The sequence below is a fragment of the Kogia breviceps genome, chromosome 15 (genome assembly GCF_026419965.1).
Source record: "Kogia breviceps isolate mKogBre1 chromosome 15, mKogBre1 haplotype 1, whole genome shotgun sequence".
NCBI classification, from domain to species: Eukaryota; Metazoa; Chordata; class Mammalia; order Artiodactyla; family Physeteridae; genus Kogia; species Kogia breviceps.
The window spans coordinates 63,713,497-63,741,222 of NC_081324.1; the positions used below are offsets into that span (position 1 = coordinate 63,713,497).

Genomic DNA, 27,726 nt, shown 5'->3' on the forward strand with positions numbered 1-27,726 from the left:
CCCGGGGACATATGGCCCCAGTCGGGACTGTGTGCTCAGTACCCCTTCGAGGGTCTTACAAAGCTGTCAGTTTAGATGTGGTCGTTTTCATTAGGCCCGGAATCCTTTATCATGAGGCTGCATGTGAAACACTCTCACAAATGTCTGTGACCCTGGCCCTGAGTGAGCCAGGTGCTGGGCCTGTACGGAACCACCATTCTGTTCCTCCCTCCGTCCCCTGGGGATCCCCCTTCATCCCTGGTCCCAAGGCAGCCGGCATGCCCCAGCTGGGGGCCAGGTGTGTCAGCACAGCCTCCCTGTGTGACCTAGAGGTTGCCGGGGAGTCCGGCCAAGCAGCCAGCCAGGCCCCAGCACAGCGTGCAGACCTGCCCCCCGCACCGCAGCTCCAGAGGTTTCGTATCCCTGGCAGTGGGCTGGCTGCAGGTGCGCCCTGACCAGAGGGACAAGCAGACAGAACACAGACCCACGACCTCTTCCTTGGCTGACCTCGCTGTGAGCTGGCTGCCCGTGCAGACCGTAGGCGCCGGCTGGCGGCCCAGAAGTGATTTGGAGCAGGGCTCCAGTGGGCTTCTGGGCTGGACCTTGTTGTGCTGGCTGTACACCTGCTCCCACTGCCTGGGGTCTGAGGCTCTGGCCTCACTCCAGGCTTGCTCTCACCTCAGGGGGCCCCACTAGGAAGGAGAGACATGAGACTGCGCCGACACACTTGTGGTGAAGCCTTTCTCGCTCAGGGAGCGACATGTCTCTCCCACCCTGGTCTCGAAGGCCTTCTGAGCACAGCTGGACGCCCCCTGTGGGAGACGCACCCTGTCGTCCCCACACTCCCCCCAGCCTGTCTGGGCAGAGGCCTCCCAGGGCCCCTCTGGCTGGTCTCAGCTAGGAGACTGTTGGGGGGGTGCTCTGCAGCTCTTCCCGAACAGTGAGACCTGCTTCCTGGCTCACTGTCAGGGCCGCTGGTCCTTGGGCACATGCTGCCTGGGGGCAGTTCCGTGTGAGCCCAGAAAAACCTGAGCCACCGCATGGGGGAGAGGACTCCATCTCCAGGCAGAGGTCTCCAGTAGGCACCATCAGCTCTGCCTCCCAGCCTGGCTCTGTCCCTGCATCTCGGGGCCACCAGAACTCCCAGCCCCCCTGACGCCAGCCCCCTGCTCCCCCAGTGACGTGGTGTGTGTCGCCTGTGAAAAGCGGATGCTGTCCGTGTTCTCCACCTGTGGTCGCCGCCTCCTCCCTCCCATCCTGCTGCCATCCCCGATCTCCACCCTGCACTGCACCGGCTCCTACGTCATGGCCCTCACTGCCACAGCCACGCTGTCCGTCTGGTGAGAGGCAGGGCGGGAGCGGCTGTGCGGGTGCCCCTTGCTGCAGGGAGGGTCGCCCCCCCAGCACACAGGCCCTCAGGCCCAACTGGACGGTGAGCTGTTCCTGTCTCCCCCAGGGATGTGCACAGGCAGATAGTGGTGGTGAAGGAAGAGTCCCTACACTCCATCTTGGCAGGTGAGCCTGGCAGGGGGCCGCCCCATCCCTGGGGTGGGGTTGGGGGTGGGCAGCTCAAGTCCAGGTCTGGCACAAAGGGCCCCGCTCAGCCGAGACGGAGAGCAGGCTCTGGGGTCCCGTCTGCGTGGCTAGGGCTGTGGGAGCCATGGCACCCGCTGACGGCAATACGCTGGAACCCCTTCTTTGTGTCTCCCTAGGAAGTGACATGACAGTGTCACAGATCTTGCTGACGCAGCATGGAATCCCCGTGATGAACCTGTCGGATGGCAAGGCCTACTGCTTCAACCCATCACTGTCTGCGTGGTAAGCACGCCGCCCTGAGCCCTGCCCCGTGGAGGGTCCATCTGAGCCAGAAGCCAGCACAGCCAGCAAGGGCCCTGCCTGGCCCACTTCTCCTGGGAGTCTGGCCAGAGTGGAGGCCTCAGTGCAGCCCCCATCCCTGCCGACCCCCTGCCTCTCTGCCCTCAGACCTGTGCACAGGGACGCTGTCCTTCCCCTGCACTGTTCCCCGGGGGTCACTTTGTCTGGAGCAGACATTTGAACTTTTATGGTTGTCGATGAGTAGTTCCAGCCTGGCCTCTGTAGGTGCTGTAAGCTTCACGGCAGCCTCATCCGGCCCTGCTGTTTTTGTAGCTTAGTCAGAGCCAAGGGACACCTCCGACTGGCTTGGTGCATTAGTGGGGCTGCACTGTCACTCACCAGGTGTGAGGTCTATACCTTTGCTCTGTCCATTTTGGAGTCCTTTTCTATATTTGTAAAACCTATTTTTTTTTCCTGCTGCACTGCATGTCTTGCAGATCTTAGTTCCCCTACTAGGGATTGAACCTGGGCCCCCTGCATAGGAAGCATGGAGTCCTAAGTAGGGAAGTCCCTGTAAAACTTCTTTGTACATCAGAGATCTTAACCCAGAGTTAGGAAGGGTATACCTCGTGTACCAGCCGATCAGAAGTTTTCTCTTGCCTGCGCCTTACTCCTTCAGGCCCAAGTGTGCCGCCATCCAGCCTGTCTCTGTTAAGGGTTGTTGGACACAAGTTTATCCTCAGACTGAGATCTCTTTCTTGAGTTAAAAAAAAAAAAAAAAAACAGGAACCTTCAAAATCCCCACTCCCTACTCTTCCAAATTGCAAAATATCATGTATTGTATGTGATTAGTATAATAATGGAAACAAGCTGGTTATTTGAGAAGGGAAATGTGGACTCTGTAGGCACCAGGCTGTTTTTAAATTGTGTGAAGGGTCCAGAGAATGTGAAGCGCTGATGCCTGGGATGCTCAGTGAGCTCTGGGATGCTCAGTGAGCTCTGGGAGGCTGGAAGCCAGGACTCCTCAGCTGCTTCTGAGGGCCGCAGTACATGGGCTCCCAGACAGACTAGCATCCCAGACATACTTGCTCCCCGCCCCCAGGACCTGAGACCCGGGGCCAGAGTGTCCGAGTAAGGAGGCCCCACATGGGCATACAGGGACCTCGGCTCCCTCAGTGCCCCTCACCGCCTGCCTCTGCTGGGCCTCCCGTTTTCCCTGAGTGCCACTCCTGCCTTTGCCTCCCCAGGAACCTGGTTTCTGACAAGCAGGACTCCCTGGCCCAGTGTGCAGACTTCAGGAGCAGCCTGCCACCCCAGGACGCCATGCTGTGCTCGGGACCCTTAGCCATAGTCCAGGGCCGTGCCTCCACGTAGGTGACCCGGGTGCAGGGGAGGCATCCGGCTGGCTGTGTGGACGTGGTCCCTCCGAGGCCTGCCTTCTGACTGGCTGAGCCCAGCGGCAGTCACAGGGCTGGGCTGGGGCTGCTGAGGGCTGGGAGCCACAGTGGGCACTGTCTCAGGGTGCAGGGTCACAGCTCTGTCACTTCAGGACCTGGGCGGCAGTCTGAGGGGCTGCGGGTCATGGATCCCCATGTTGGGCTGCACTTTGGGTGGGGGCCTCGGCTGCTGGCCTGTCCCCTCGGGGGCTAGATGGGAGGTGCAGAACAGCAGGACCTGGGGGCCGTTGGGCCACCGTGGAGTCTGATACCTGCCCCCTCCCCGCCCCAGCAGCTCGGGGAGACAGGCAGCCCGGCTCTTCTCTGTGCCTCACATGGTGCAGCAGGAGACCACCCTGGCCTACCTGGAGAGCCAGGTCGCCGCAGCGCTCACCCTGCGCTCCAGCCACGAGTACCGCCACTGGCTCCTCCTCTACGTGCGATACCTCGTGAACGAAGGTGAGCTTCCCGGTGGTCCTTCTGTCCTCCCGGGCCCTACTCAGTCCCCATCCCAACGGGACCCTCCCGAGGGCCTGAGTGTCAGGGCCCAGATGCAGCAGCCTGGGCTCTGTCCTCCCTCCTCCTGGCTTCCCGTGGTCGCCCCCTGGGGCCCTGGCCTCCCGCTCCCCAGTCAATGAGGTGGGCAGCTCAGCAGGTGTCCAGCCCCACCACAGGCTGAACCGAGCAGCCCCTGAGGCCACAAGGATTGGCAGCAGGAGGGTGTGGGGGCAGAGGACTCACAGACACAGGCTCAGCTCCCCCTGACCTTATTGCCCCCTCAGAGCATTGATGGGCCTGTACCTCTTTCTCCTGCCTGGAAGGGCCAGCCTGCTGTCCAGCACCTCCCCTCGGCCCTCCAGCCCAGCTTTCCCCACCAGGGCTCTTACACCCGTCCCAGGATCCCCCTCCTCACCCCGCCCCACTCCTTCTGTGGGTCAGCTTACAGCAGGGTGTTGGAAGATGTGACCTCCCACAACCTCTTGACTCCCTGTGAGGCAGGTGTGGGCTCCGGCCTTGCCAGCTTCTCTCCACTTGAGCTTGGCCTCCAGGGCCGTGGCCTGGGGATGGCCTTCCCCAGCTCTCCCTGTGTCACCACACAGCCTGGGACTGGTCATGGAGCCGGCACCCCCACACCCTCTCCTGCTCTCCTGCCTTTCTTGCTTTGCTTTCAACTCCTCCCCTATTTTGTTCATGATTTAGAGAAAACAAATTAAGTACGGAAAAGACAGAAAAACTTGCCCGACCTCTACGGGTGTAACTCGCAGAATTCGCCTGTCACATTGCCAGATCCCTCCCCCACAGACCCCAGGGATGAGTTCAGTGTGGACTCATCCCGCCCAGACTTTACTAAACACTCGGTGTTCCTGCAACCTTGCCCCTCTGCCGGGCACTCAGGTCACCTGTGGCCTCACCACCATACCCGTGGGAAGCCCACCTCCGTCTCCTCCCTGGTTTCCTCCCTCATGGGTGTCAATTCACTGGGGCTGCCCCCGTATGGGACACCTCACCTCCACCGCTTGCTTCTCTTTCTCCATCTTCACGGGCGTCTGGTCCAGGGCCCATGCACAACTCCCCTACCCTCTCTGTCCCTCCTTCCTCCCCGGGGAGAGGAGGACTAGAGCTTCACAGGGACACTAGCTCTCCTCTAAGCATCCTCAGGTTCCACCCTCATTACTGGCTGATTTCCTCCATTCCCTGTGGCCTCGGCTGCCCCCGATTCTGCCACCAGCATGGCTGGCGCTCCCCCCAGCTGTGCCGTAGCCCCATCTCCTCCTCCATCTCCTTCGCCCAAACTCATTCCCACACCCATCTTCTCCCGAAGGACACATCCTGACCCTGCGCATCTGCCCCCACCTCTTCTCTCCAATAGGCCCCCTCAGCGCACTCCCCTCCTCCCACAGCCCCCACATTCTCCACCCCCTTGGGGGGTCTGTCCCAGAGCTTCCACATCTTGTCTTCCCTGGCCCAGCACACAGCGGCCACTGCGTGTGTTTCCCGGGATTTGGGGGGTGAGTCAGAGCCTCTCGCTATGGCCTCTGAGTGCTGAACTGAGACAAGGAGGCAACAAAGTGTTTGTTCTTTCTGCTTTGATGTACACAACAACTTAGCCTGTTCTTGACTTTATTTCTTTTTGTAATGTGTTCCTATTTCTATTTTATTTTGTTTTCTGTAATTAGGGTTTGAATACCGACTCCGAGAAATATGCAGGGACTTACTGGGGCCTGTTCACTCCTCCACTGGAAGCCAATGGGAGTCAACAGTAGTGGTAAGTGCCACTTTCCTTTTTGGCCCAAGAAATCTCCTGAAAAGTAAAGATGGAAATTGAAGAGTAAGCCAAAGTGCTTTGAAATTCTTCCCTGTTACACTCTTCCAGCACACTGCCGGTGTCAGAGAGAGGGCGAGTTGCCAGCCCACCCACCCTGGCAGGAGCCCTTGGCATCAGGGGCTGAGGGAGCATCCACTCAGCCACGCGCCTGTGTTGGGAAAGCCACCTGCCGAAGGCTGTGGATTTGTTAGTAGTGAGGCTCATAGTCCGGTCAGGAGGCAGACGTGAGCGAGTAAGCAGTTCAGTCAACAGAGCGATGATGGGTGTGCCTGGGAGAAAGTGGCGGGGAGGCCTCGGAAGAGGACTTGCAGGATGAAACCCCAGGACAGGAATGAGCCTGCTCCGTGGAGACCTGGGAATGTGCTGGTAGAGGTGACAGAAGTGCAGAGGGCTTGGCCCATGGAGGCCGCTGTGGCTAGAACATCGTTGGCAGAGGAGAGGGTATGGCGTGAGTCCAGAGAGGGCAAGAGGTGGATCCCAGGGATCTTGTGAGGAGCTGGGGTTTAGTCTAGGGCAGTGGGAGCCGGCAGAGGAGTTGGTGCTGATGTAGCAGAGCAGTCGGGACAAGGCAGACCTGGCAGTAGCTGAAGACAGCTTGGGTCCATGTGGCAGCCACAGAGAAGAGAGAGGAAGGAGATTCAAGATGTATTTTGGAGGCAGAACCTACAAGACTGGGCGGGTGGGTGATTGGATGTGGACCAGGTGAGGGAAAGAGAATAATGAACATAATGAAATTGCACAGATGAGGCTGTGGCTCACAAGTGGGTAGCGTGCATTGATCGACTTGGGCAAGGAACAGGTTGGCAGGGAACTGGGGGCACGGTTCGCTCCACTGCTTCACTCAGCCTTTGGGCAGCTGCCAGTGGAGCCCCACCCTGGCCAGGCATAGCTCGGCAGCCAGCTGCAGTGAGCAAGGCTCAGGGGCCCCGCCTTCATGGGGACAGAGGCAGATTGGAGACAAATGAGCAAGTACATGTAACGTGTTGGCGGGGATGGGTCCTGTGAACACCAATGAAGAGGGCAGGGGTGCGGAGTGCTGATGGGGCGCTGTTTTACAGCCAGTGATTGAGGAAGCCCTGACTGATTGACAGAGATCAGAGGAGGTAAGGGAGGAAGCCCCGCAGGTATCTGGGGGAAGAACATCCAGGCAGAGGGAACAGTGAGGACAAAGGCCCTGAGGTATGAGGGCTCGAGTGTAAAAGGAACAGCTGAGCAGAGGTGATGGGAGGGTAAAAGAGGTGAAAGATTGGAGGGTCGGTCCTGGGAGGACTCTGGAGGTCTTGGTGTGTACTTGGCCTCCATTTTTTATTTTGTTGTTGTAGATGTTAATTTAGTTGTTTACTAGAATCCTAAGTTCAAAATCAATTCTCTTGAGCGTTTTGAAGGTATTGTGCCACAGACTTTTAGCATTTGCTACTGTTGCTGAAACTGCCGCCAGTCCGATTTCCATTGCTTTGTAAGTTCTTTCAGGATCCTGCCTTGGTGCTTTCAAGTCTCACAAAGCTCTAGGTCTATGTCTTTCATTCATTCTGTGGACTTTGCTTAGAGGCTGTCTTTGGTTATAGCTTCCCTTTCATTTCCCTCATCATCAGAGAGGTAGCATGTCCTCCCTTCTTAAAATCTGCTCCATCATTTTTTATAGTTCTAATTCTCCTTGAAATGTTCATTTTAGTCTTTTGATCTTCTTGAGCACAGTAAACTTAGTTATTTTATTTTAAAGTTGCATGTCTGATAGTCCTAGTATCAGGAGCCCTTGTGGGTCTGTCTCTATTGCCTGTAAATGTTTCTGCTGGTTCTCATTCACGTTATCTTATCTCAAGTGCCTGGTTATTTTCAACTGTCTGCTGGACATGGTGTTTGAAAAATTCCTTGTAGAAATGGCTTGAGCCTCAGGTGATGTTGCTTTTGCACAGAGCATTTTATTTGCTTCGGTGCCAGCTCTTAAGACACCCGCCCTGCAGGGTCTCAACCCGGTCGGGATGGAGGTTTTCCGGGCTGCCTGGGGACTTTTCAGAGCTGGGCACTGGCTGGTGCAGGGTCTGGTTTCCTTCCAGTTTACCCTTATTCTAGGGTCGGGTCATCCCTTGGGGATACCAGCACAAAGAAGAGGTGGTTTACCAGGGACCCCCACTTTTCATGGGCCTTAGGCCCCTGCTTTGGTCCCCTGGGCTCTCAGCTCTGACAGAAGCCCACTCAGCCTCTTCCCCATCAGTCAGTACATGTTCCCAAGGCCAAGGTGTCCCTCTGGATTCCTGCCTTCCGCCACCCCGGCTCAGTCCTTCACCCCAACACATTAGCTCTTGGAGTTCTGCTTCTGCTTATCCAGCTTTGTCCCCTGTCCTCAACAGGAAGGGTGTTCTGAATTACCTGCAGTAGTCGAGCTGTTTCCCAGCACACCTCACCTCTGGGGCAGCCTGACAGGCCATCTGCTTGCTGGGTGGGGGAGCACATGTCTGACAAAGCCCTACCCTTGGCTGGGCTGTGGGGCCTCACTCTGTGCCCAGCTGCCACTCAGGGGGCCTGAGCCCAAGACGTTAGCTAGAGCTCTACATAGAGGTTCTCTGTCTCAGCCTGAAAGTGGGCACTCTAGGTCAAGGTGGGGCGGGGAGCACAGGCAGGCCACCGATTACCAGCCATGCACCCTCCTCTCCCCCTCCTTCCTGCTGTTCTTGCTGACCCCAAGCTTTGTCCAGGAGAGCCTGTGGCTCCCTTCCCAGGAGCACCATCAGTGCAGTGCTACCTGCTTTTTACCTCTGCCAACTGCCTAAAACCACTGGTCTGCTCGGGGTCCCCATGACAAATGCTTTCACCTGCAGGTAAATGATACCCTGTCTAGTGGTGGCTGAGGTAGTTTTATTCTGTCCTCCAAAACAAGTCCTTTGGAGTTAAGTGGAGGTCTGTATCTCTATGATTCTCTTGGCCTCTCCCTCACGTCATAAGATGGCTTTCATGTCCAACTGAAGGAAGGAAGACAGAAGGAAGCCAATACCAGTAGCATCCACCCTCTTAAAAGGAAAGCCAGCCCATGCCTCACAGCAGCCAGCAGACCACTTGGTCACCCCCACTGGGCAGGAGGCCAGGAAGACAAGCTGTGAAGAGTATGGCGGGAAGTTTTGGAGCAGGTCTGGACAGAGCCAACTCCTGCTGTCTACCACATCCCCTTCTGGCCTCAGCGCTCTTCTGAATTTATGCCTTTTTTAAAAATACATCTTTATTGGAATATAATTGCTTCACAATACTGTGTTAGTTTGTGTTGTACAACAGTGAATTAGCTATATGTATACATATATCTCCATATCCCCTCCCACCCTCCTGATCCCATCCCTCCAGGTGGTCACAAAGCACCAAACTGATCTCCCTGTGCTATGCCGCTGCTTCCCACTAGCTATCTGTTTTACATTTGGTAGTGTATGTATGTCGATGCTAGTCTCACTTCTCCCCAGCTTCCCCTCCCCGCCCCGTGTCCTCAAGTCCATTCTCTATGTCTGCATCTTTATTCCTGGCTTGTCATTACGTGCATCAGTACCTTTTTTTTTTTTGATTCCATATATATGCATTAGCATAGGGTATTTGTTTTTCTCTTTCTGACTTACTTCACTCTGTATGACAGACTCTAGGTCCATCCACCTCACTACAAATAACTCAATTTCATTTCTTTTTATGGCTGAGTAATATTCCATTGTATATATGTGCCACAACTTCTTTATCCATTCATCTGTCAGTGGGCATTTAGGTTGCTTTCATGTCCTGGCTATTGTAAATTGTGCTGCAGTGAACATTGTGGTACATGTCTCTTTTTGAATTATGGTTTTCTCAGGGTATATGCCCAGTAGTGGGATTGCTGGGTCATATGGTAGTTCTATGTTTAGTTTTTTAAGGAACCTGCATACTTTTCTCCATAGTGGCTGTATCAATTTACATTCCCACCAGTGGTGCAGGAGAGTTTCCTTTTCACCATACCCTTTCCAGCATTTATTGTTTCTAGATTTTTTGATAATGGCCATTCTGACTGGCATGAGGTGATACCTCGTTGCAGTTTTGATTTGCATTTCACTAATAATTAAGTGATGTTGAGCATCTTTTCATGTGCCTCTTGGCCATCTGTATGTCTTCTTTGGTGAAATACCTATTTAGGTCTTCTGCCCCCCTTTTTTTTTTCTTTTTTGGCTGCATTGGGTCTTCATTGCTGTGCACGGGCTTTCTGTAGTTGTGGTGACCCGGGGCTACTCTTCGTTGCGGTGTGCAGGCTTCTCAGTGTAGTGGCTTCTCTCATTGCAGAGCACAGGCTCTAGGCACGCGGGCTTCAGTAGTTGTAGCACGTAGGCTCAGTAGTTGTGGTGCACGGGCTTAATTGCTCTGCAGCATGTGGGATCTTCCCAGGACCAGGGCTCGAACCCGTGTCCCCTGCATTGGCAGGCAGATCCTTAACCACTGCACCACTAGGGAAGCCCTTTCGCCCATTTTTTAATTGGGTTGTTTGTTTTTTTGATATTGAGCTCCTTACTGTCTCTTCATCTTGATATTGGGAGCAGAGGGGGTGAATTGAGTATGAGCCCTCTGCCTTCTTGTTGAGTTTCTTTGTGAACACTCTCATGGTGAGAATTGGCCATTCAAATGAAACTGGTCCTCAGGATGGCTGGGAAATGGAGCTGGGGATGGAGAGTGCTGCCAACGAGCAATGCTGACTCTAGATTTAAGAGCCACTTGTATTTCCTGTTGAAATATGTTGGTGTCATTTGTTTTTCTTATTGGTTTGTAGGAATTCTTTATATTTTGGGAAAATTTGTGATATGAGCTGCCAGCACATCTCAGGGGACCCCAAAATCCAGGTTTCATTCCCTCAAAGGTCACGGCTCAGTGTGTACAGGAGGGAGACAGTAAGCCGAGGGTTGGGCACTAAGCAGCCATCCTTCAGGTGCATGTGTGGCTGCCGGCCTCTGAATCCCCAGCCAGACCCTGCTCTTGGGAAGCCTCCGTCCACCAAGGTCTTCATTGTAGGACCTGAGAAGTGGTGATGAGCTGTGTCCAGGCTGGTGCCTGAAACAGTGGGCAGCACCATCCATTTCTGAGAGCCCAGGCTGGGAGGTGGTACTGGTGGCTGTTGGTATTGATACCAGCCACACCAGCCTTCCGGCCAGAGGGCACATCCGCTGTCTGGTAGTTTTCCCCTGGTGCCACAGGCAGACAGAACGTTTTGCTTTGCTTATAGCCGTTTATTTCATTCCCTTTCATTTTTTGAAATAGCGTTTTTCAGGTTTTTTATTTTAAGTTTATTTTGAATGATAATGTAGTCACATACCTCAAAAATTAAAAGGTACAGTAGTTTTGAAATAAGTTTTGAAATCAGGAAGTATGAGACTGCTACCTTACATCATCTTTTTCAAGATTCATATGGCTATTTGGGGTCCCTTGGGATTCCATAAGAATTGTAGGATGGATTTTTGTATTTCTGTGAAAAATGCCAATAGGATATTGATAGGGAGTACATTAAATCTATAGATTGCTTTTGGTATTATTGACATCTTAACCATATTAATAAGTTTTCCAATCCATGAACATAGGATGTCTTTCCATTTATTTATATCTTTAATTTCTTTCAGCAACATTTTGCAGTTTTCAGTATACTAGTCTTTCGCCTCCTTGGTTAAGTTTATTCCTAAGTATTTTGTTCTTTTGGAGCTTATTGAAAATAGAATTGTTTTCTTAATTTCTTTTCCAGATTGTTAGTTGTCAGTATATAAAAACGCAGCTGGGTTTTGTGTGTTGATTTCTTATTCTGCACACTTGCTGTATTCATTTATTAGTGCTAACGGGTTTTTTTGCTGACTCTTTAGGGTTTTCTACATATAAGATTATGTTGTCTGCAAACAAATAGTTTACTTCTTCCTTTCAAATTTGGGTGTCTTTTATTTCTTTTTCTTGCCTCATTGTTCTGGCTAGGACTTTTTAGTATTATGTTGAATAGAAGTGAAAGTGGGGCATCCTTGCCTTGTTTCTGACCTTAGAGCAAAAGCTTTCAGTCTTTTAACACTGAGTATGATGCTAGCTGTGGGCTTTTCATATATGGCCTTAATTTTATTGAGAAAGTTTCCTTCTATTACCAGTTTGTTGATTGTTTTAGTAGTGAAGGGGTGTTGAATTTTGTCAAATGCTTTTTCTGCATCAATTGAGATGATCTTCTGGGATTTTTTTTTTCTTCATTCTGTTAATGTGGTGTATTACATTGGTTGATTTTAGTTTCTTAAACCACCCTTGCATTCCAGGAGTAAATCACACTTAGTCATAGTATATAATCCTTTCCATTTGCTGTTAAATTCTGTTCGCTAGTACCAGTACCGGTACCAGTCCGCAGCCTGTTAGGAACCAGGTCGCACAGCAGGAGATGAGTGGCGGGCAAGTGAGTGAAGCTTCATCTGCTGCTCCCCATCACTCCCCATCACTCACATTACTTCCTGAACCATCGCTCACATTACTGCCTGAACCATCCCCCCATCGCTCCCATTACCGCCTGAACCGTTGCTTGCATTACCACCTGAACCATCCCTCCATCACTCCCATTACGGCCTGAACCGTTGCTTGCATTACCACCTGAACCATCCCCCCCATCATTCGCATTACTGCCTGAACAATCCCCCCCCATCACTCCCATTACCTTCCTGAACCATTGCTTGCATTGCTGCCTGAACCATCCCTCCCATCACTCGCATTACCACCTGAACCATCCCCTCATCACTCGCATTACTTCCTGAACCATTGCTTGCATTACCACCTGAACCATCCCCCCATCACCCACATTACTTCGTGAACCATCTCCCCCATTATTTGCATTATTACCACCTGAACCATCCCCCCATCACTCGGATTACTTCCTGAACCACTGCTCGCATTACCGCCTGAACCATCTCCCACCTCCAACCCCTGGTCCGTGGAAAAATTGTCTTCCACGAAACCGGTCCCTGGTGCCAAAAAGGTTGGGGACCACTGCACTAGTATTTTGTTCGGGACTCATCAGTGTTCACAAGGGACATCGGACTGTTTTCTTTCCTTGTAGTGTCTCTGTCTTTCATATCAGGATAATGCTGGTCTCATACAATGAATCTAAACATGTTCTCTTCTCTTCAGTTTTTTGAAAGAGTATGTGGAGGATTGTTCATTCTTCTTTAAATTTTTGGTAAAATTCACCAGTGAAGCCATCTGGTCAGTCCTGGGCTTTTCTTTGTTGGGAGGTTTTTGATTACTGATTCAATCTCCTTGTTACTTATAGGTCTGTTCACATTTGCTATTTCTTCATGATTCAGTCTTGATAAGCTGTGTATTTCTAGGAAGCTGTCCATTTTATCTAGGTCAACTGATTTGTTGGTGTACAGTTGTTCATAGTATTCCCTTATTTATACTCCTTTTATTTTTGTGGCATCAGTTGCAATGTCCCTATTTCACTTCTGATTTTCATTATTTGAATCTTCTGTTTTTCTTAGTCCATGTAGCTAAATGCTTGTCAATTTTGATGATCTTTTCAAGGAATTCATTTTTGGTTTTATTATTTTCTCTATAGTTTTTCTGTTCTCCATTTTACTTATTTTCTGATATGTATGATTTTCTTCTGCTTGTTTTGGGTTTAGTTTGCTTTTACTTTTCTAGTTCTGTTAAATGCAACGTTCTGTTATTGATCTGATTTGTGAGTCTTTCTTTGTAGATTCTTATAGCTATAAATTTCTCTCTAGCCAGTGCTTTTGCTGCATTCCAGTATGTTGTGTTTTCATTTTCATTTGTCCCTAGATATTTTTAAATTTCCCTTGTAATTTCTTCTTTGAATCATTGATTGTTTAACAGTGTGTTAATTTCCACATATTTGTGTGTGTTCCAGTTTTTCTTCTGCTGTTGATTTCTAGTTTCATTCCATTGTGATTGGAAAAGACACTTTTATGATTCAGTCTTCTTAAGCTTATTGAGACTTGTTTTGTAGCCTAATATGTGGTCTGTCCTGGTGAATGTTCCACATGCACTTGAGAAAAATGTATATTCTCCTCTTGTTGGGTGGAGTGTTCTGCATATGTGTCCTTTAGGTCCAGTTGGTCTATACTGCTTTTCAGGTCCTTTATTTCTTATTGATCTTCTGTCTGGTTGTTCTATCCATTATTGAAAATAGGGTATCGAAGTCTTCTGCAAATTGTAGGACTGTCTTATTTCTCCTTTCAATTCAGATAATGTTTGCACCATGTATTTAGGAACTCTGATGTTTGGTGGCTGTATGTTTATAACTGTTACATCTTCTTGGTCAATTGACCCTTTTATCATTACACAGTGTCCTGTGTCTTATAACAATTTTTGACATAAAGTCTATTTTGTCTGTTATTAGTATAGCCATCTCTTTTCTATTTTGCTTATTATTTACATGGGATATCTTTTTGATTCTTTCACTTTCAACCTGTGTATATCGTCCTTTAGATCTAAGTGAGTTCCTTGTAAGCAGCATATAGTTGGATCCTGTTCTTTTATCTATTTTTTGATTGAGGAATTTAATCCATTTTCAACATGTGCTGTATTTCCACTTATGCTATACAAGACTGCTTTTAAATTTTTTAATTTCCCTAAAAGTTTCACTCCTGCTTCTTTCCACAACCTTAGACATTCTGTTCTATTCTACCTATATCTCTTGACCCCAGGTTCCCAGGGGTCTGCAGTTCCCCTGCAGCTTTCACATGCCGCAGTGCTCACCACTGCCTTTTGCAGCCTCCATCCTGATATCTATACTATGCTACTGTTCCCATCAGTACTCTCCATTCATTTAGGTTTTCTTTAATGCCTTCCAGTAAAGTTTTTTAATTTTCAGCACATAGGCCATATGCATCTTTTTTTAGAATTATTCTTAGATATTTTATAATTGTGGCTATTCTAAGTGATAAGTTGTTTTATGTTTTCTGATTATTCATTGCTGCTGTACATATGCATTTGACTTTGGTATATTAATCACCAGCCATCTTTCTACACATTTCTGTTTATTAACTTGTTCATTAATTGTTTTGCATTTTCTATGTGGCTTAAACAATGAAGTCATCTCAAATAATCTTTTTATTTTCTATTTTCCAGTTCTAAGTTTTCTAATGTTAAATTCTCCTTGATTTCCAGGATAAACCCTACTTGGTCATGAGTTACCATCTTTTTTTTTTTTTTTTTTTTCGCCACGCAGCACAGCCAAAAAAAAAACACTTTATTGTGAATCTTGGTATGTCTTCCTTTGTAGGTAATATGTTCTTGTACTTTAGAAATTTTCTGTTTGTTATATCTGAAAATTCTGTATATTTCATTCTGATGTGTCTGGTTATCAGTTTTCCCATATATTACTTGATCAGCACTCAGTGGAGCCTTTCAACCTAAGGCCATTCGTTGTTGTTTAATTATGTGAAATATACCCATATTATTTCTTTAAATATTTCCTTCTCTCTTTTTTCTCTGTCTCCTGTGGGATCCATTATGTGAATGTTGGGCCTATCTGCTGCACTCCATCTGCCTTTGTAGGCAATGGTACAGTTTCTCCTCTTAGAGTTTCCCCTCTGCCTGCCTCCCTGCTGAGTGTGGGCTGCTCCTCCATCTGACCTCACTCTGACTTGGTCTTCAGCAGTGTCCAGTCTCCTGCTAATTCCATCTCCTTCAACCACTGTGTTGCTCAAACTTGGTATCTATACTTGGTTCTTTTCTATAATTCATCACCTTTTTACCACACTTGTTTTAACATATTGGCCCTTCTCTTCCAGTGGTCAGTGCTGTCAGTTGGTCATTTTCCCTTTGCAGCAGCCATGCTCCTCAAGGGTCTGTGCAGTGGAGACCCTGCGTGGCAGTGCATGTTGCAGGAGGGCCCAGGCAGACATGGTGCCACCCAGGGTGGAGGAGGCATAGGCAAGAGCTGAGGGCAGAGACTCCAGGACTGTAAAACCAAGGCCAGTCACTGTCACCCAGGCACCTCCTCGCCCCTGGCCTTGACCTCAAGTCCCTGGAGCACATCCACATAAGGGAGTTGCCCCTCCAGGAAAGCTGTCTGCCTGGCCCTCGGCCCTGGTAGCCTTACTTCCATCCTGCTCTGGAAGGTCAGCCTACTCTTGCCACTAACCAATTCAATCAGAGGCCAGTGGTGACTGTGCCAGCAGACTTAGGGGACACGGAAGAGCAGAACCTACCTGGTACCCACCCTTGAACTATGTCCCTCCCTGGGCCCTGCCACTCCATCCCACGTGCCCAAGCTCAGCTTTTTAGCTGTTCCAGGCCTCCCAGCATACAGAGAAATTGTTCTCATCCATCTATGGTTTCTCCAGGGGGTGCCCATGGGGCAGATGGACACAAAGGTCTTTGTTGGGCCAGGGAAGCCCCCACAGTCTAGCTCTCCTCACTGTCAGTTGCACTCAGCTGTCACTCCTGTGTCCGCAGGGTCTGCGGAAGAGGGACCTGCTGAAGGAGCTGCTGCCAGTCATCGGGCAGAACCTCCGCTTCCAGCGCCTCTTCACCGAGTGTCAGGAACAGCTCGACATCTTGAGGGACAAGTAGCCTGCCCAGCTGCAGCAAGAGCAGGGCCACACTCTCGCCACTGAGGACACGCAGGTCGGCCTCTTATCTCGCTGGGCTACAGGATGAGGAGACACTGGCAGGAGGTGGGCTGTCCTGCACCAGTACCAGCCCAGCCCCTGGGCATACTTCCCCTGTGTCCTGGGCCTGTTTCTCCCTCAGGGGGAGCGGCTCTGCCCGCAACTCGTTCCTCCCTCCAGGACCCCGGTGCGGAGCTGGGACTCTGCCCAACTACCCCAGGGCCAGTGAGGCAGCCCAGGCCTGCCGTCTCCAGTACGGTCCCCAGGTGGACACTAGCCCTTCTACTATAGGCGCTGTGCTGCTCCAGCTATGACGAATGAGCCATTTGTGAAAGAGAGAACCCTGAGACATTAGCGTATTATGCAGTCAGTAGACTGACCTGAGACCTATGTAAAAAGAAAGCCTATTCCAACACATGGACTATTTTTGTACTAGAATTTGCTAACTTGTAATATGGAATTTTCCTTTTGGCCAATAATCAGGATTTCCCTATAAGTCACTTGGACATTGGTCACTTGTAGGAAATTTAAACTCTAATTATGACAGCTACATTGAAAGATAATTGTACTGAAATTAACTTGTCTATCTTCATTTAGTTTTAATTTTTAAATGTTTGTAAAAAGAGACTTTGGGGGGGATGGGGCAGAGGGTGAGCGATTTCTTTTGTAAGTGTAAAATAAATGAACACTCATTGGATACCAAATGGTCCTGGCTTCCCCTGCCTTTTCCTTCTAACTTCCACCTCCCTCCCCTGCACTGTGAATCCCTCGCCTTTGATGTCATCTGATCCCCCAGCCCCTCCATGCAAAAAGTCATTTCATGGCGTGGAGTCACTTTCCTGGTCGTGCAGCATCTCAGGCTAAGCTGGGCGAGTGGGCTGGCCACCATGCACCTGTCTTCTCCCAAGCCAGGTGGAGAGGTCCTTGGTTCTGTCTGTGCTGTGCTCTGGGCCCCTGATTGTGCTGGGCACCAAGGAAATCATGTAAGGAAATCCATAAATACAGACTTGAGTTTTCTGAAGAATTATCTGGAAGCTGGGATTTTCTTAGAAAGTGGTCCCGATGCTGACCCACAGGAGAAGAGACAGCCAGAATCACAGAATCCTCAAGCCTAGTGAGGACCAAGCACCTTCTTCCCTGGGTCCTGGACCTCCTCGGCACCTCCCTAACAGGTGACCATCCCATTGCCTGTCTCACTCAGAAGTCACGTGGCTGCATGAGAACCAGGCACACGTGCATGCCCAACAGAGCCAGCACACACACTGCATCTGGGCATGGACACCCAGCAGCCAGGCTACAAGTGTGAGCTTTTCTCTGAGGAATGAGGAGCCAGAGATGCTGCGCAGGCATTGAGAACTCTGGAGCCCCAGGATGCACGCAGCCTCGGAACTGACAGGCCTGCCTGGGATCCAAACCAGGAAAAACGTGGGCCTCACTTTTCAGCTGTCAAAGGGAGGTGAGGTTAAGAAAACGTGCACAGTTGTGAGGACCAAGTGGGATCACAGAGGCAAAGTCATGGCACTGAGCACATGTTCCTGTGAATAAAACTTTGACAATCAGTGTTTTTATACACTACTATTTGGACAGGAGAGGAGACACAAGCAGCAGAAAGACTGGTTAGAAACTTCTGGTTCCAGCCAAGATGGATTGACAGGGACCAAATTGACCCTTCTGCCTGAAACAACCAAAGGAACCAGTCAAAATACATGAAACGATGGTCTCAAGGCACTCGATATCAGAAAACAAAGGACAGTGATCCCTGGGAGATGGAAAACAAAGATGAGCCCTGTGACTGCCCCAGCTTCCTACCTGGAGAGAGAGTTTCCAGGCTGCAGCAAAGGGAGGGGAAGCTAAGGTAGAGCCCAACAGAATACTTGAGTTGAAGACATGAAGCTGAGAGTCCAGGAAGACCAAGGCAGCTAGAGTTTTCAGGACAGAATCCTGGAGAGGAGGGAGCTCCATGGAGAGAGAACCCTGGAGCTCAGCAAAGGGAGTGCCTTTGCATATTCAGCTGCATACTGATCAGTGCTTGTGTGATGAGGAAATGGCTGAGGCCAGGCAAAGAACCATCTGAAAGGATTAGGGTGAAAATTGTCTAGTCACCCAGGGCTGGGAATAGTGCCTGTTCCTACCAACAGGACTAGAAAAACTCATAACTCTCAGGCTTGGGATAGAAGAGTTACTCAGGAAGTCTTGCCTCAGTTTTGGAGAATAATTAGAGCACTGCTTCAAATCCATCTAACAGAAAATAAAGCAAGGGCTTCCCTGGTGGCGCAGTGGTTGAGAGTCTGCCTGCCAATGCGGGGGATGTAGGTTCATGCCCCGGTCTGGGAGGATCCCACATGCTGCGGAGCAACTGGGCCCATGAGCCATGGCCGCTGAGCCTGCACGTCCGGAGCCTGTGCTCCGCAATGGGAGAGGCCACAACAGTAAGAGGCCCGCGTACCGCAAAAAAAAAAAAAAAAAAAAAAAGAAAGAAAGAAAATAAAGCAAGACCCAAAAGGATCAAATTGTTTCCAAGTAATTAATTACATTGCAAACCAAAGTTCAAGAGAATTTACAAGAATACAGAGGTACCCAACATCCAACAAGGTAAAGTTTACAGTGTCCGGCATCCACACCAGGCATACAAAGAAGCAGGAACACAATGCAAAATGAGAATAAGCAATCTTACTGATCAGTCAAAACTGGCCCAGAAGTTATACGGATATTAGAATTAGCAGAGAAGGACATTAAAACGGTCATTATAACACTATTCCTTATGTTCAAAAAAATAAGTGGAGACATAGAAGACCGTAACAAGGAAGTTGCAAACAAACTTCTAGAAATGAAAACCTGTAACATGGAGATGAAAAATGTGTGGAATAGGATTAATGACAGATTAGACATTGCAGAAAAGATTAGTGAACTTGAAGGCAGAGCAATAAAAATGCTCCAAAACAGACAATCCAAAAGAGGAAAGAACAGAAAAGAGCATCAGTAAGCCATGGGACAACGTCAGATAGCCTAATACACAGGTAACTGAAGTCCTCAAAGGAAAGGAGAGAGAAGGTGGTGATAAAAAATATTTGAATAAATAATGGCCAAAAATTTGCTGCACCCTTCCTGCTGTCCCTTGTGCCCCTACAGGCAACCTCTGTGCCACTATGCCCTCATCCCTACCCATAATGCCATGCCTGCTGACCTCCCTACCCCTTTCCACTGATGCTCCACACCTTCCCAACTACCTCTGCCTGCTGACCTTGTTTGCAGGCAGAGCACTGGGTATATCTTCCTGAGCTGTATCTCCCTGCCTCTCTCCAAGTTCTGACCCCATAGACCCCTCTCAGCTTCAGCCTCCAGATCACCTGTGAGAGGACTCGGAGCCTTTTTTACACATTAGGCTGGTGCTGTGGGAGGTTGTATATACCTGCAGCAGGTACACTGAGGAGATAAGGCAAAACCCATGGTCTTTTTCCATGTTAAGTCTATTATTCCTGTTCTCTCACATATATGGCAAATATTTTCTCAGTTCTTCATCTTTAAATTTTATTTGTGTATTAATTTAAGCTTTTAATTTTTGTGAAATTTAATTTTTGTTCTTTTCTTTTAATATAATTTTTTAAATATTTATTTATTTGGCTGCTCCGAATCTTAGTTGCAGCTCATGGGATCTTCGTTGCCATGTGCAGGATCTTTGTTGTGGCACATGGGATCTTTTAGTTGTGGCATGCGGGATCTTTTAGTTGTGGCATACGGGATCTAGTTCCCTAACCAGGAATCAAACCCTGGCCCCCTGCATTGGGAACACGGAGTCTTAACTGCTGGACCACCAGGGAAGTCCCTAATTTTTGTTCTTTTGTAACTTATTTTAACCTTAGGACACTTCACCAGATACATGGATGGCAATTAAAATAAGCACAAAAAAAAGATGTTCAATGTCACCAGTCACTTAGAAAATGCAAATTAAAATCACAGTGATATAATAGTACATACCTATTAGAATGTCATAAGGTTAAGAATATATATTAAATACTGTGTATTGAGGATGTGGAGCAACTGGAGCTTTCATATATTGCCAACAGGAAGGCACAATAGTATAGTCACCTTAAATAGTTTGACAGTTCCTTGCAAAGTTAAATATACACTCATCAGAGGACCCACGTATTCCACTCTTAGGTTTTTGTTTTTGTTTTGTTTTTAAAGATGCATAACATTTTTCATCACATGGATATCTCATGTTTGCCTTTAAAAAAAATAACAGCTTTACTGAGAAAATTCTCATAACATGTAACTCACCTATTTAAAATGTACAATTCAGTGGTTTTTAGAATAGTCACACATATGTGCAACCATCACCAGTTACTATTAGAATATTTTCATCACCTCAAAAAGAAACCTCATGCCCTTTATCATGCTCCATCCCCCCATCCCTACCATCCCTAAGCAACCACCAGTCTACTTTCTGTCTCTATAGGCTTGCCTATTCCAGTATTTCATACAAATGGAATCATAGACTGATATTTTGTGACTGGCTTCTTATATAGCATAATGTTTACAAGATTCAATCATATATCAGTACTTCACTCTTTTTTATGGTCAAATAATATTTCATTGTATGGGTATACCTCAGTTTGCTTCTCCAGTCATCCACGGATAGACGTGTGGGTTGTTTCCAATTTTTGGTGATTATGCGTAATGCTGCTCTAAACATCTGTGAACAAGTTGTTGTGTGGACATGTTTTCATTTCTCATGGATATATATGTAGAAGTAGAATTTGTAGGTAATAATGTGACTGTAATTGTTTGAGGAATTGCTATACTGCCTTCCAAGTGACTGCACCATTTTACATTCATGCCAGCAGTGTATGAGGATTCTGATTTCTCCACATTCTCACCAACAATTCTTTTTTTTTTTGGCCATGCCGCACGGCTTGTAGGATCTTAGTTCCCCAGCCAGGGATCAAAGCCAGGCGCCCAGCAGTAGAAGTGTAGAGTCCTAATCACTGGACTGCCAGGGAATTCCCTTACCAACAATTCTTATTGTCTGATTTTTTTATTATAGTCATCTGAGTGGGTGTGTGTTTTTCTTCTTGCTTTTTTTTTTTAACATCTGTATTGGAGTATAATTGCTTTACAATGTTGTGTTAGTTTCTGCTGTATAACAAGGTGAATCAGCTATATGTATACATGTATCCCTATATGCCCTCCCACTTGCATCTCCCTCCCACTCTCCCTATCCCACCCTTCTAGGTGGTCACAAAGCACCCAGCTGATCTCCCTGTGCTATGCGGCTGCTTGCCACTAGCTATTTTACATACATTTGGTAGTGTATATATGTCAATGCCACTCTCTCACTTAGTCCCAGCTTACCCTTCCCCCTGAGTGGGTGGTTTCGATTTGCATTTCTCTAGTGACAAAACATGTTGAGCATTTTTTAATGTGTTTATTGGACATTTGAATATCTTATTTGGAGAAATGTCTATTCCGATCCTTTGCTAACTTTTTTTTTTTTTTTTTTTTTTTGCGGTACGCGGGCCTCTCACTGTTGTGGCCCCTCCTGTTGCGGAGCACAGGCTCCAGACGCGCAGGCTCAGCAGCCATGGCTCACGGGCCCAGCCACTCCGCGGCATGTGGGATCTTCCCGGACCGGGGCACGAACCCGAGTCCCCTGCATTGTCAGGCGGACTCTCAACCACTGCGCCACCAGGGAAGCCCTGCTAACTTTTAAATTGGGTTATTTGTCTTTATTATTGAGTTGTGGGAGTTTTTTATACATTCTACATACAAATTCCTTATCAGATATATGGTTTACAAATATTTCCTCCCATTCTGTATATTTACTTTCTTGATAGTGTCTTTGAAGCATAGAAGTTTTCAGTTTTTGTTTTTTGTTTTCTTGCGGTACACAGGCCTCTCACTATTGTGGCCTCTCCCATTGCGGAGCACAGGCTCCTGACGCACAGGCTCAGCGGCCATGGCTCACGGACCCAGCCGCTCCGAGGCATGTGGGATCTTCCCGGACCAGGGCACGAACCCGTGTCCCCTGCATCGGCAGGTGGACTCTCAACCACTGCGCCACCAGGGAAACCCTATCTTTGATTTTTGATAGTTTTATTATAATGTGTTTTGGAGAATATCTCACTGAGTTTGTTTGGTGACCTATGACCTTCGTTAACTTGCATATCTAAATCTCTCCCCAGATTTGGGACAGTCTCAGCCATTATTTCTTTAAGTAAACTTTCTGCCCCCTTATCCTTCTGGGACTCCAATAATTCATATATTGTTTCTCTTGATGCTATCCCATATATCAGGTAGGCTTCCTTCACTCTTTTCATTCTTTTTTCTTTGTTCTCCTCTGACTGGATACTTTCAAAGTTCCTGTCTTCTAATTCACAGATTGTTTCTTCTGCTTGATCCATGCTGCTGTTGGTGCTCTCTGTTTCATTTTTCATTTCAATAACTGAATTCTTCAGCTCCAGAGTTTCTGTTTGGTCACTTTTATGACTTCTTTCTCTTTGCTACCTTGTCATTTTGTTGTGTATTGTTTCCCTGGTTTCACTGAATTGTCTTTGTATTTTCTCGTAGGTCACTGAACTTCCTTAAAATAGCTATTTTGAATTCTTTGTTGGGTAAACCTCAGATCTCCATATTTTGGGATTGGTTACTGGTAGATTATTATGATCCATTGGGGTGTCATGTTTCCTTGATTCTTCATGTTTCTTGAAGTTTTTGCACTGATGTCTTTGCATTTGAAGTAGCAGTCACATCTTCCAATCTTTACTAGCTCCCTTCAGGAGAAAAATACGTTTTATCAGCCCTGCTAGTGATTCTGAGGCTTTCTCAGACCTTCTATGGAACATCTGCTCCACACTTGTTGCTCCCTCTTGTGGCAGAATTCTTAAGCTTGTACGCCTTCTCTCAATCCCGCGACACACCAGGCTGGGTGCTCATAGCCTCCCTTTTCCTTTCCCAAGTGTGGCAGTAAAGCTCACGTTTATGTCTCTCTCTGGCCTGCATATTTGGGCTGGCTTTCTGTGCATGCCCAGTAGTTGTTTGCCAAAGCTCGCTCTTGCCACTGTCACTGGGAGCACACACAGGGAGCCAGCCACAGGATGGGGATGTAGATGAGGCATGCAGAGTGCTGGGGGTGCCATGAACCAGTTGGGAGAATTTGTGGGTGAGGCATACCTAGCAGCTCATAGGCAGCTTCTTGATGGAGTCTGTGATATGGTTAATAAGGTTCACATACTTTCAATCCCCTCCAAGAGTCCTATCTGCTGCTCCCTCAGCCTCTTCCCAGCTCCCCAGTCACACAGGCCATGATTCAGTACTCTGGAGGCGGTGGGGGAGAAACAGGCCTCTTTGACAGCATTCTGCACAGTTGGGGAAGCCAGGCACTCACTCTACACTCTCACTTTTCCCTGCAGGAGAAATCATGGGCAGGGAAGATCTCTCTTGGCCCTAAGCTGTGCCACCTTGGGGAAGGGGTGATGTGGGTAAGTTGAGCTGTCCTCTTACCCTCTCCAGTGCATCCAAACTCTTTTTTTTTGCTCCAGTGCTGTGCTAGAACTACTCTGCTGGAAATCCAGACTTCCACGAAGACTCTCTCATCTGTGAGTGATTGTCTAAGACAGTGTTCTCCAGGGGCTCCTGGCTGAGAGGGGCTAGAGCCAGTTCTCAGGCCACTGAAGGGTCCACAGCCAGAACCAAGGTCTTTTGCCTATTACCTGGTGCACTGCTGGGCAAGACTCCTCCTGCATCCATTGTTATATGATGCAGGGTTCTACAGTTCCCACAAAGTATCATTTGGGCATGGGTGGATGAGTGCCAAATTGTTGTTGTTGGGTAGGCACACAAATGAGGGTTGTCATATTCAGCCATGTTGCTGACATCACTCCCTCTTTTCTAATGTAAGTATTTACTGCTATAAGTTTTCCTCTCAACACTGCTTTGGCTGCAAATCACAAATTTTTTTAATGTTTTCATTTTTGTTCAGTTCAATATATTTTTTTAATTTCCCTTGAGCTTTGTCTTTCCCCTATTGATTTTTTTTTTTTTTTTTTTTTTTTTTTTTTTTTTTTTTTTTGCAGTATGTGGGCCTCTCACTGTTGTGGCCTCTCCCATTGCAGAGCATAGGCTCCGGACACACAGGCTCAGCGGCCATGGCTCACGGGCCTAGCTGCTCCGTGGCATGTGGCATCTTCCCGGACCAGGGCACAAACCCGTGTCCCCTGCATCGGCAGGCAGACTCTCAACCACTACACCACCAGGGAAGCCCTTATTATTTAGAAATATGTTATTTCCCAAGTGTTTGGAGATGTTCTTGTTATCTTTCCATTATTGATTTCTAGTTTGCTCAACAAATTTTAAATTTACATATATAAAGGTACATATGTACATGTTATAGTGGTTTTTAAAATATGTCCACAAATTCCTTTTTACTTGTGATGGTTAATTTTATGCATCAGTTTGACTGGGTCACAAGGCACCTAGGTATCTGATTAAACATTATTTTGGGTGTGTCTACAGGGTGTTTCTAAATGGGGTTACCATTTGAATTGGTGGACCAAAGCAAATTGCCCTCCCCAGTGTGGGAGGGCCTCATCCTATCAACTGAAAGCCTGAATAAGACAAAAAACTGAACAAGAAAGAATTTGCTCTGCCTGACAGTCTTAAGCTGGGACATCAGTCTACTCGTGCCTTAGGACCCGACTGGAACTTACCCCATCAGATCTTCGGACTAAAGCTCTTGGGACTTCCCAGACTCCATGACCACATGAAACAATTCCATATTGGGCCACGGGAACCCTTGGAAGGTGATTAGATTTAGATGAGATCATGAGGGTGAGGTCCTCATGATGAGCTTGGTGCCCTTGTAAGCAGAGACCAGACAGCACTCCCTCTCTCGCTCTGTCTGTCATGTGAGGACACAGCAGGACAGCCATCTGTGAGCAGTAGAAGAGGGTTCTCACCGAGAACCCAGTCAGCTGGAACCTTGATCCTGGACTTCCAGCCTTCAGAACTGTAAGAAATAAATATCTGTTGTTTCAGCCACCCACCCAGTCTGTGGTATTTTGCTATGGCAGCCCGAGCTGACTGATATAGCTCCTCTTTTCAAGAACTGGACCTCAACTTCCCAGCTTCTCTTTTTCTTTCCTTTTCTATTTTTAATGTATATATTTTTTAAATATTTATTTATTTTATTTTTTTGGCTGCGTCAGGTCTTCGTTGCGGCGCATGGGCTTCTCTCTAGTTGTGGCATGTGGGTTTTCTCTCTGCAGTTGTGGTGCACAGGCTCCAGCCTATGTGGGCTCTGTAGTTTGTGGCACAAGGGCACTCTCATTGAGGCACGTGGGCTCAGTAGTTGTAGCATGCAGGCTTAGCTGCCCTGCAGCATGTGGGATCTTAGTTCCCTGACCAGGGATTGAACCTGCGTCCCCTGCATTGGAAGGCAGATTCTTTACCACTGGACAACCAGGGAAGTTCCTCCCAGCCCTTCTTAGTAACTCACTTTCTGTGAATATAATAAGGCAGAAGTAACACATCCCTCTGACATCGGTTATGAAAGACACTGGGCCTTTCTCCTTCCCCTTCATCTCCATCTCCTTTCATCACTCGCTCTGGGGAAAGACGGCTGCCATGTAGCAGGGACACTGGGTACTACATGGAGGGGCCCATGCAGAGAAGCAGGCTTTCAGCCAACAGCCATGGAGGAACAGGCTGCAGACCCCACACAAGTGAACCTGGAAGCGAATTTGAGGGTCCTGTTGAGCCTCCAGATGACTCAGTCCCTGCTGGCAGTTTGACTGCAACCTCATGATAGATCCCAGGCTCCTGACCCTCAGAACTATCCGTTAATCCATACGTGTTATTTTCAGGTGCTTAGTTTTGTGGAAATCTGTTATAAAACCACAAGTAATACAATTGAATAACTCAGTGACAATTCACGAATCAAACTTACTCATATAATCAACACTCAGATCAAGAAACAGAACAGTAACAACATCCCTAAAGCCCCCTCTTCTCATTCCTAGTCACAAAACCCACTAAGCACATGTGCCACCCTATCCTTTTACACATAAATTAGTTTTGCCTATTTTGTGTGGCATCCTACAATATGTACTCTTTTAGGTCTGATTTCTTTTATTCAACATTCTGTCTGTGTGATTCCTCCATAATATGGTGTAGAGTTTTAGATCATTTACTTGCATTTTTTACAGCATTCTGTTGTGTGATCAAACTACAATTTATTCATCTGCTCCAGGAGGACATTCCCTTCCATCATTCTCCTTGGCCACTTCTGAAGACACATGAAGGAACACGCCCTTGCAGTGTTTGGGCAGCTCTCTCTGTACCCTCAGCCAGCAGAGAGCTCAGGGCCCAGTCATCTGTTTCATCTCAAGCAGCATCATTGCCTTTTAGTCTAGTCTGGGTGATGCTTTTGCCAACACCATTCTCTCAAAAACTTTGTGGGTGTCTTAGACCGTTTGGGAGGCTATAACAAACTGCCCACAGACTGGGTGGCTTATAAACCACAGAGATTTATTTCTCACGTTTCTGGAGGCTGGAAGCCAGGGTGCCAACATCGTTGGGTTCTGGTGAAGGCTCTCTCTCATGCCAAACTCTGGCTGTGTCCTCACAGGCTGGAAGGGGTAAGGGAGCCTTCTGAGGCCTTTTATTAGGACACTAACAGCATTCACCCAGGCTCCACCTTTATGACCTCATGACCTCCCAAAGGCCCTGCCTCCCACGCCATCACGTTGATGAACTTTAGGGGGACACAGGCATTCAGACCACAGCGGTGGGTTTCCCTCCTTGATTCCTGTGCCAGTCATGAATCAACTTCACGTGCCGGAAACCACAACCCAAATTCTTTTCACGACATGCCTGTGAGTTTACTTTGAGCAGGGCAGTCTTCTACAGAACCACACTGAAGTACAGCAGTGCTCTTATCCGACTGAAAGGCTCTACCAGGGGCCACCCCAACAAAGTGTGTTACAGCTATGCCTTGAGTTGCCGTTTACCCCGATCCTTGTCCTGCTGGCTGAGTTTTGGATACGGATGTCTTCCCGAGAGGCTCACATTTGATTGATTTGGAAATAGTTTTATTTTCCAATGCTGCAACTTTAGCACTCTCTCCAGGGCTTCTAAATTCAGCTTGCAGTTCGATCCGTTCCTTTCTGAGGGCATGCCTTACAGAGTGAAGCTAGAGGCAAGAGCTCATGGTTTCAGCACTTGCCTCATTCTCCTCACCCAGTGATGCCTTATGTTCATTAGATATATTTTCTTTCTTACAAGTTACTGTAGGTTTACTGTAGTTTACTAGGGCTGCCACTAAGGATACCACAGACTGGGTGGTTCAACAATTAGTTTATTTTCTCACAGCTCTGGAGGCTAGAACTCCAAGATCTAAGTCTCAGCAGCGTTCTCTCTCTTGAGGCCTCTCTCCTTGGCTTGGAGATAACCATCTCCCTGCTGCGTCCCCTCACATGCTCCTTCCTCTTTGTCTGTGTCCTAATCTCCTCCTCTCACATGGAGCAGGGCCCCACCCTAATGACCTCATTTAACTTAATCACCTCTTTAAAGATCCTGTCTTCAAATACAGTCACATTCT

General features: G+C 48.1%; 1 protein-coding gene across 6 annotated transcripts in view; it reads left to right on the forward strand.

Moving 5' to 3' along the window:
* Positions 1–23,661, forward strand: part of HIRA (histone cell cycle regulator) — an 81,530-nt gene extending 57,869 nt beyond the window's left edge. For 4 of the 6 annotated variants that reach the window (XM_059041122.2, XM_067015053.1, XM_067015054.1 and 1 more), the window contains 7 exons: positions 1,158–1,319; positions 1,436–1,494; positions 1,692–1,797; positions 3,042–3,164; positions 3,526–3,689; positions 5,408–5,496; positions 15,976–16,837. In XM_059041122.2, coding sequence (XP_058897105.1) covers positions 1,158–1,319; positions 1,436–1,494; positions 1,692–1,797; positions 3,042–3,164; positions 3,526–3,689; positions 5,408–5,496; positions 15,976–16,092 — 820 coding nt within the window. In that variant the 3' untranslated portion in view covers positions 16,093–16,837. Of the gene's footprint in view, positions 1–1,157; positions 1,320–1,435; positions 1,495–1,691; positions 1,798–3,041; positions 3,165–3,525; positions 3,690–5,407; positions 5,497–11,883; positions 11,954–15,975; positions 16,838–23,539 lie in introns of those variants that run through there. The other 2 variants (XM_067015052.1, XM_067015051.1) reach the window with 2 other exon arrangements.
* Positions 23,662–27,726: the final 4,065 nt, after the last annotated feature.